Raw genomic sequence first — 10,282 nt, forward strand, 5'->3', positions numbered from 1 at the left:
CCTCCCAACTAATATATATATATATTCCATCAAGACGTGGCGGGCGAGAATTAGAGGGTGCCTTGGGCCGGCCTGACACGGAGCGAGGGACCTTAAGGAGCACACGGCCCTCCGCGAGGACCCCGCCGTGGCATCACCCAAATTGCAAAAACAGTTGTTATCCATAGTTCTGTTACTTTGCCATTTTAGAAATATCTTATTTGTTTGAAGCTAGATATCAACATTTTTAAAGCATAGCAAGATGCTTCCTTTAAATAAACTTCTCCGGAGGCATGCTGCTTTTTCTTTAAGAACTTCAACCCATGGCAGTAACAAAGATTTCTGCATTTATACTAGCCTTATAAATGTATTGCCAATAATTTTATATGATGACTATAAAGGTAACACACTTACTGTGACCATCTCTGATGAGGGCACATTGATACCAGTGAAATACTAACACTATCCACATTGATACTGACACCATCATCAGGAAGAAAGGCTCTAGATTTGGCCTGAATGTTTTTAACTTGAAGTTTTTTTAAAGTTTAGAAGCAGCAGGAGTCTTTATTCACTGTTTTACAAACAGAAAGGTAACCTGCTGGCAATACCAAAATGATGTCACTCTTGCAAGCGCTCCTTTTTTTTTCCTCTGACTTCCATGAGTTAATTTTTAAATTTTGCTGGCTTAGCACATGCCAACTGTTAGTCATAGTTTGCTTGGTAACAGTTGCTGACACGACATCTAAGCAGACAGCTACATATACTCTAAACATGCCCTATGGGGCAAGAACATATATCCCATCACACAATTAAATAACTTCCTCTCCTAACTGAAGGGGTTACACATTTAGAGGATTCATTTAGCAACAATAAAAATCAAATGTTGGAATGCCACTGAACACGCATGCAAATTCAACAAAACAATGTATATGTGCTATACAGAAAACAGCTTTCTATACAGCTCTATATGAAGAAAAAAACTGAAGTCTGATATGACTGTAATCCTTCTTTGGGTGAGAGGAAGACAAAGCATGTCCATTTTACTTAAGGAAAAAACGTGATTTGACCTAACAAGTGCTTCTGAAAATTAACTAAGATGTGAGTAGCACAAAAATTATCATCAACAAGAAAGATTTTGTACTACTCTAGTGACATAAGGATTTTTCCTAGAATGAAGATTTTTGTAAACAAAAATTAAGAACCAGATACTAATAAAAAAGTCACACGACAGGTCAGCAGCAGAGCTGCCAAGAGACTCAGGGTGGGACTACCAGGCTTGTTCTCTACCAGAACACACTTCTCTCACCAGCTGTCATTTAAATATAGATTCACTGTGCACACATGCTTATGGAGTGCATCTGTTGGGTTAAGCAAATGACAGAATCCATTAGCCAAATAGCTCATTTTCTTTTTATATAAAACCTTATAAAGCATAAAAAATTAAATGCATTTTGCAATAGCTGTAGCTTTATCAATGCACAGCAACATTAAGTTGGCCCATGCAATGCATAGACACTATTTTCTTGTTTTTGTTTAGAATGTGCAGTTTATCATTAGTACTTTTTATCTTTTAACGCACACAACCTGTGTGCAAGCAGCTCGTGTCCTACAGGTGATATATTTTATTAGACCAACTAGACAGTTGGAAAAACAAATGTTTCTTTATCTGCAAGCTTTTGGGCACATGCACCCTTCCTCAGGCATAGGAGAACGCAAAGATTGTTAAATTTCTCCTAGGTAGAAATGAAAACTCATATTGTACAAGAGAACTGGAGGGAAGCTAGCACTCCTGCTCCAGCCTTTTGTGTCGAGCTAAATTTGCATACTTGCAAAACAACCTCAACGCAATGAATTCCTTGCCCAGGAGAACCTTTCCATCACCAATTCTCCTGTGAAATATGAAACATTGCAACAAAAATGAAACATAATTCAACATCCTGCTTGCCATCAGACATGGTTGACAACCCCTGCAGTACATCATAAGCGGACTACAAGCCAGTGTGCTCCTGCTGCAGAAACGAGCAACAAGAATACTGGGTTGTATTAACAGGAGTGGCACTTGCAAATCAAGGGAAGTGATTCGTTTGCTTTATTCAGCACTAGTGAGGCCTTGGGTGTCCAGCTTTGAGCCCCACACTTCAAGAAGAATGTGAACAGCTTGGAAAGAGTCCAGTGCAAAGCAACAAAAATTATTAGGGGCCTTGGAAGCATGACTTATGAGAACAGGCTAAATGACTAGTGTTATTTAGTCTGGAGAAGAAAAGCCTGAGGGGGGATTTGGTAAGTCTTCATATACCTAAAGGGCAATTACAGAGACTGGAGACAGGCTTTTCTCCACGACTTGTAGGAGACAGGACTAGGAGCAACAGACTCAAGCTTCCACAGAGGAAATTTAGGTTGGAGGGTAGGAGGAATTTTTCTGAATGTGAAGATGGTCAAGCATTTGAATAGTCTGCCTAGAGAAATTGTGGAATCTCCACCCTTGGAAGTTTTCAAGAGCAAATTAGACCAAAAAGATTGGTCAGGGATGATCCTGCCTTGCACAGGGGCTGGACTAGATGACCTTTGGAGGTCTCTTCCAGACCTACTTTCCTATGCTACCCTGAAAACAGAAAATATGGCCTGAAATCTGGATCTAGTCTATGGAGGGATTTGGTCCGGCCCACAGCAAGTTCCTCAGCCCCGCCTGGACCAACTGTGGGGGGCAACCCAGGCCATGGCACATGTGGCTGGTCCCACAGCTCCCAGGTGCACAGCAGGGCTGAGGCAGTGGCTGGACTAGGTTCCTGGCAGCCCCAGCTCCTCCTGAATGCTGCCAGACCTGGCCCCACTGCCTGGGGATACCACTCCATCCGCCCTGCACCCACCACCAGGGGCAGGACCCAAGCAGGTGCACTCGGCCAAATGGATGGGATGGGACCGCAGGCAGGTACGAAGTGGCATCTAGGAGCAGGACCGGCAGGCAAGGCTGGGATCACGGGGCAGGATTTTTGGGTGGTGAAAGCGCAGATCAGGGCCCAGGACAGAGCCACAATCCACAGCTCGCGCATGCCTATGATAGGTGCTGATTCCGCAGGCAGAGGCATGGGAGGAGTGAATTGTGGCTCTGCCCTAAGACCCAGCCCAGTGCAGTCACCCCCCCCTCTCCCCAGTGCTTCTGGACACAGCTCTCCACTCACCCATGGCGCCACCCTTTCTGGGATCGCTAGGCAGTGATAGCGTTGCGATCTGCTCCCTGCACACCCCAGCTCACAAAACTGGCCGGCACCCATCGCAGGGGCAAACAGAGAGTGGATCATGGCTCTGCCCCACGCCCCAGCCCCACACTGTGACAGCCGTGGCCCCACCTGCCTGTCCTGCTCCTGTACACTGTTCTCTGCACATCTGTAACCCCATCACAGTCACCCAGCCCAGAGCAGAGCAGAGCAGAGCCACTTAGGGAATTTTGGTGGGCTGCTTGGGGTGGGGGGCTGACCCAGCACAACAGATAATTAAAACTCCCTAAGTGGCCCTCCAGCTCAAATAATTGCCTACCCCTGAGTTAAGTCCCCTTGGGGCCTGCAGCCCCTGCTTTTGGCGTCTCAGAGGCCTCCACCCAGATGGATCCCATGGTTCCAGGCTCCACACAGAAGGAGCCTCTGGCTCTCGGCTACAGGGGCTGCCTGTCGTTTTTTCAGGCTCTGGGGCCCAGAAGCATGGCCGCCTCCTCTTGTGAGGTCTGCTCCCTTTTGGGGTCTCTGGTGCGCCAGCTGGAGGAGCTCCAGGCCACAGTCCAGAGACCGTGTGCCATCAAGGACTGCGAGCAGGAGATTGGCTCCTACTGCCAGGCCCTTCTCCCCCAGGAGACGAAGAGTAGACCACAGTCTCCCTCCAGGACAAGAGGAGACTCGGGGACCCCCCTTACTGTCCAGCCCAGGGGTTCGACCAAGGGGGTCAAGGGGCCCAAGGCCTGCCACACCAAGGCCCCTGCCCCACTGGAGCTTTGCAACAGGTACGAACTTCTTGCAGCCCCAGCAGAGCCTGCTGAGTTGCCAGCTCCTGCAGACAACACAGGCTCTACTGTAGCTACCGCCCCTGCTCTCTCCAAGACAAAATGCAAAGTGTTTGTCGTAGGAGGTTCCATCCTGAGGGGGACTGGGGGTAAACTGCTGTCCCAATCCCTTAGCCCGGGAAGTTTGCTGCTTCCCGGGAGCCCATATCCAAGACATTGTGGAGAAGATCCCCAAACTCCTCCAGCCCACTGACCACTACCCCATGCTCCTTATCCATGTGGGCACCAATGACACCGCTTGGAGCGCTCTCCCAGCTGGGTCATGAAGCACTACAGGGATTTGGGAGCGGGGCTAAAGGGTCTGGGGGCGCAGGTGGTGTTTTCTTTGATCCTCCCAGTCTCGGGCTACGGGTGGAGGAGGGAGAGGAGGATCCAGGTAGTGAACCAAAGGCTGCGGCACTGGTGTCATTGGGAAGGCTTTGGCTTCCATGACCACAGTCCGCACTTTGGTGAGAGGCAGCGAGCTGCTGGGAAGGGATGGCCTCCACCTCTCTCCGCTGGGGAGGAGGCTCTTCTCAGCCAGACTGGCTGACCTGCTCCACCGGGCTTTAAACTAAGCCTACCAGGGGACGGGAGGACTTCTGCCACTGCTGGCCCGCTGAGCAACCCTTGCAAAGCCAGCAGGCCAAGGCACTTTAGGAAACCCACCCCTGCCCCAGCCTTGAAATGAACTGTAGGCAAGGCTAGGGCCCCCAAGGGGACACTTGCCTGCCTTTACACAAATGCCAGGAGCCTGGGGAATAAACAGGAGGAACTTGTCCTCCTGCTAAACACAAATAACTATGATGTCACAGGGATAATGGAGACCTGGGGGGACTCCACCCAGGACTGGATGACGGGGATAGACAGCTATACCCTGTACAGGAGGGATCGAGTGGACAAAAGGGGTGGAGGCGTAGCTCTCTATGTCAAGGAAAGCTACGCATCCCTGCAAGACGACATTGGCACCCATGGTGGAAGACTTGAGACCCTCAGGGTTAAAATCCGTGGGGAACACGGCACAGGGGATACTATGGTGGGAGTCTACTACAGACCCCCTACCCAGGGTCAAGACCTTGACCAGAAGTTTGCCAGGGAATTGGCTGAAGCCACATGCTCCCTGTGTATGGTTGTCATGGGAGGCTTTAACTACCCAGACATCTTGTGGGAGGAGCGCTCAGCCATATCTGAGTGGTCGCAAACTTTTCTCTCATGCATGGATGACCTCTATCTGACACAGGAAGTCTACGGGACTACAAGAGGTAAAGCGCTGCTCGACCTGGTTCTAGCAAACGGAGACGACCTAATCAGCGACCTAACGATCGAAGGGAAGCTGGGTGACAGTGACCACGAGCTGATCAACTTCACCATCCACCATAAAGCTGGCAAGTCAGTCAGTAATACAGAAGTCCTCGACTTCAGGAAAGCTGACTTTGACAAGCTCAGGAGGCTTGTCAGGGAGGCCCTTGAACAACATGAATTCAGAGAGGGTAATACAATGTGAACATGACAGAAGTAAGGTAGGTCAGCAAAGGAAAGCATTTTGAAGATTTACAGCTATAGTGCTGGATTCAAAGAACATGTACCCTACCCACAACCAGTCAATTCAATACATAGACTAGGAATGCTGGTACTAAGCATCATCCAGAAGAAATGCTTTCTATTTTTGGTTCCTAGGATGCTCCATCCCATCTGGGTGGTCTATGACCTGGCCTGATTATTCTTGCCTATGTCAATTCTTGGATGGACTTTGACTAATACAAAACTCAGCAATGTAACTGCTCAGCCACGCAAGCTACAACAAGCACACCCAGAGAATTTCAAACAAGTTTAAGATTTCAATCATCTTAATAGGACAGGCTCAGGAATTGGGCGGATGAGAACCTGATGGTGTTTAACACTGGAAAATGTAAGGTTCTCCACCTTGGGAGGAAAAATCTGCAGCACGCTTATAGGCTCGGCAGTACTACACTGGTTAGCACTACAGAGGAAAGGGACTTGGGGGTCATGATTGACCACAAGATGAACATGAGCCTTCAATGCGATGCTGCAGCTAGTAAAGCGAGCAAAACGCTGGCTTGCATCCATAGATGCTTCTCAAGCAAATCCCGGAACGTCATCCTCCCACTGTACTCGGCTTTGGTGAGGCCGCAGCTGGAGTACCGAGTCCAGTTTTGGACCCCACAATTCAAAAAGGATGTGGAGAAGCTTAAGAGAGTGCAGAGAAGAGCCACGCACATGATCAGAGGTCAGGAAAACAGACCTTATGATGAGAGGCTGAGAGCCATAGGACTCTTCAGTCTGGAAAAGCACTGGCTTAGGGACGATCTGGTGGACACCTATAAGCTTATCAAGGGTGCTCACCAGGATATGGGGGAACATCTGTTCACCAGAGCGCCCCAAGGGATGACAAGGTCGAATGGTCACAAACTCCGCCGCAACCAATTCAGGCTGGACATAAGGAAGAACTTGTTACTGTCCGAGCCCCCAAGGTTTGGAATAGACTGCCGCCGGAGGTGGTTCAAGCACCCATTTTGAACGCCTTCAAGACACATTTGGATGTCTAGCTTGCTGGGATCCTATGACCCTGATGACTTCCTGCCCCTGGGGCAGGGGGCTGGACTCAATGATTCTTCGGGGTCCCTTCCAGCCCAAATGTCCATAAAAATCTATGAAATCTAAAGTGCTCACTCTTCCCCCTGTGGGAGGAGGCAAGCACAGGCTTCTCTGTGCTGGCTCCAATGCCAGGAGCTAAGTTTATAATTGTCCTTGCCCCACTGCTCTGTGAGAAGCTAAGTGCCCTTTGCTTTAAATAAAGAGTTATGAATTTAATCATGCCTTAAGCACAATGTGTAGATCAGGCCTTAACTAGTTAATCATGTCTCAAGTGGTCACCTGGCTACATGCTCAATCAAATTAATGGGGTGATAAAAAGAAGAATAAAGTACAAAGTTATTCCATAAAATGTGTAATAATTTTGTAGCTGCTTCCTATCATGCCATTAACTGAAAATGTGGCCAAAGACCCTTGTGGTTGAGAGTCCTGTCAGCCTATCAGAGCTCCTAACTGAGGGTGCCCATGTGCACACGCAGTCCTGGAAGCTCCTAGATGATGCTGCTCCCACCTGCTGGGGTGCTCCAAGCAACCCCACAGTTGCGAGAGTGCATCTGATGTGGCGTCCCAGCCATGGCAGGGGGGCACCTGGAACAACCCCACAGCTGGGACACCTGTCACAGGGACCCTTGGAGCACCTTCATGGCATCCAGCCACACTAAGGCTCCCAGCCATAGGAGCTTGTTTCTTCCCAGTGAAGCAAGCAAGCCAGCCAAGCCACCAGCTATAAGGAATGATGGGATCCGATTTGCGATCCCACAACCACGCCATCATGCCTCTTCCCATGCTTGTGCGGCATAGCACGAGGTGCAGTTGTGTGGATCATTCATCAGATCCCATCACACCTTTACCTGCACATCTAGAGGGCCCTAAGAAGCCTACCATGATGCTTAACTACAGTAAGGACTCCCAATATGACTGGGGAAGAAAGCATGTATTCAGGAAATTGGCTCTACTAAGGGTCTGACAAAGAGCCAACTGACCTTATGTTTAAGAGAGCACATAAATTCCAAGTTAGTGAACTTTTAGTACAAATGGATATGGTCCATGCATATTGAAAGATATTTAAATTTTATTCAAAATCAGGGTGGCCAATTCAAATCATCATTTAAAAGTCACAAAATGGAAATCATTGTTTTTAAAAAAGAATTTAATTTAGTTCTGGATTTGTACTTTTGTTATTTCCCTGAAGTGAAGCTGAAATTCATCAATTGGCAACCATTAAAACATGCTTTTTTACAACTAAATATGAATTTACACTCAATTTCAAGTTACAGGAGAACTCCTGTACACACTTATTTAATCAAATACAGTGTAGCATACATTTGGGCAGATTCACTCTTGCCCTCTGTGAATAAGTGGACTAATTAAAAATGAGCACAGTACCTACCAAAGTTTTTGGATGGTTGATGTCAAAGCCTTTTACCAGCAGCTTCCCAACATATATGATGAATCTTTAGGATGCATATACAACTATTGGGGCCTATAAATGGCAGGTAATGAAGAAGTCTTAACTGTTGAGAACTTTAGCTTAGTGCACTGTTGTGGCAGGAGGATGCAGCTCCAGCTCATCACAACCCATCCCAGACAGGAAGAACAGATAGGACCGGATGCAAACAGGGTTTGTTTCATCCCAGTTCCCTCTGCAGCATCAAAGGGGGTCCCCCAGCTACAGCACACATGGAAAAGATGGGAACACGCCTTCAGGAGTGAACCCTCTTTTCAGGAGGCAGCCCAGCTTCACTTATCTTCTGATTCTGGGACTAAAGGAGCTTCCAAGGAGGAGATGCAAGCATGTAGGAGCGAGGAGGCTACAGTATATCACGACCTGTAGGTGATTCTCTTCTGGCAGGATTCCCCAGAGAGCTGCACTGACTCTTCTCAGGGGGCTGCACAGCCCTATTACCTGGCATTAGGCATTAGAACAGCGGTTCTCAGCAGGATGCTATCAAATTCCAAAATGTGATGGAAGGGTGCCTTAAATCCAAAAACGTTAAGGAAAAAAAAACTTGCTTAGTCAATCAAGATACACTGTACTATTTTATACCCTTTCAAAATTCCTTTACAGCTCAGTGAGAGCATGGCTGCACATGAAAGTCAACTCAGACCACTAGGTGGCAGCCATGAAACTATCTGAAAGAGTGGCAAGTGCAAGATTTGGAGGTAGGAAAAAAAATCCAAACCAGACTGAGTAGAGTTTAGCCAATTCAGCCAAATGCTTATGAAACACTTTCAAAGGCATCTCATTTTTTTTTTCTCCACACAGCAACTCAGACGTGGTGAAAGTAACTTCTTTTCTGTGCGTCTCATCCATCCCATGTTTTTGCAAGGGCATGGGAGACTAGTCTATGTAAGAGCAAGGACTTGCATCTTTCAATACATTTTTTGAGGATACTTTGCTACTCAATGAAGTAATGATTGGGAATATACAACTTGGGCTAGAGGTTAAGAAAGAATGGTATGTTCCTTATATCATTTTAAACATAGGAGTGTAGAAGTACGTTCTATTCAAAACATTACAAGCTTGATCAATCACAACCACAACCTACAAGACAACGGAAAGTCAGAACATGGCGAGCATCTGTAAAATGTTTACTGTGACCTACTGTGTGACTATTCTGTTGGATTAGAAGAGGCGCTGATTATAAAGAAGCAAATTTTCCCCTAAATAAGAGTCAGTTTACCATACCTCACTATCTTCTTGGCTATCTTCTTGGCAGCTTTGAACATTGCACCATCTTGCTACAGGTTCTGGAACAACTTCCCAGTCTTCACTGGCTTGTTTGAGGATACTCACAAAGGTTGACTTCCCTGCAGCTGTTGGAAGATGTGAGACAATAGCTCAACAGATGTTAGATATAATTCTCTAGTAAGAAGACAATCTGTTTGCCAGGCCCATGAATTGCCATCTTCCCTTCCCAGACTCTACTGACTTCACAAAACCTCCCTCTGATATACTATTCTGGCAACACCATTACATCCCCAACAAGGAACAAAACCAGTGGGATCTAAATAATAATAAAATAACAGAGAGATCTCTCTGTTAGCAACTGTTTGCCATCACTCCTTCTGAAAAAACAAAATGCTTGCACTGCAGCTCTAGTATTTTAGCAGAAAGCAGTAAAATCATTTCCACCATTTTTCTAGTAAAAGTTTAAAAATGAACAGTAAGGCTTCTCACACACAAAAAAAGGAATACTTTGAAAGAGGGCATGAGCCCCTCTGCAGCCTGAAAACTGGTCCTTAATGGCAGGAAACTGGCAATTGCAAAGTACAAAATGCACCTCTCCCTCCCCGTCACACGCTCCGGGCAAACCCTGTGTGGGCCGCGCAACCTGCACGGGCAGGGGCTCCGCCTTGCCCCCTTATATCCCGGAGGAAACTGTCGAGCAAATTCTTTCACAAGTGGCCAGTTCCGCGAGTAGCAGTTTGAGCCCATAACCTACACGGTAGGACGTGCAATACAGCCAAATCCGTGCCCCTGCACATGCGAAACTCCCGCGCTCCGGTGTCGCGCCTTACCGAGAGGCGGCCGCGCACCAGACCCCCTCCCGCCTACGCACGGAGAAGCCCGGGGCCGGGGCCGGGCCGGTCCCACGCCCGGGAACCTCCGCTTCCGCAGCCCGGAGGGGGAGGGGGAGGGGGAGGAGGCGCTCA

At 47.8% G+C, this 10,282-nt stretch overlaps 1 protein-coding gene across 1 annotated transcript in view; it reads right to left on the reverse strand.

The window, feature by feature from the left end:
• DCK (deoxycytidine kinase) overlaps positions 1-10,282 on the reverse strand; it is a 26,631-nt gene that overhangs the window by 15,501 nt on the left and 848 nt on the right. Inside the window, exon 2 of the mRNA XM_025198072.1 lies at positions 9,315-9,442. Within this exon, the coding sequence (XP_025053857.1) occupies positions 9,315-9,442 (128 nt within the window). The remainder of the gene's footprint in view (positions 1-9,314; positions 9,443-10,282) is intronic.

Source organism: Alligator sinensis, unplaced genomic scaffold (assembly GCF_000455745.1).
Source record: "Alligator sinensis unplaced genomic scaffold, ASM45574v1 scaffold222_1, whole genome shotgun sequence".
Classification (NCBI taxonomy): domain Eukaryota; kingdom Metazoa; phylum Chordata; order Crocodylia; family Alligatoridae; genus Alligator; species Alligator sinensis.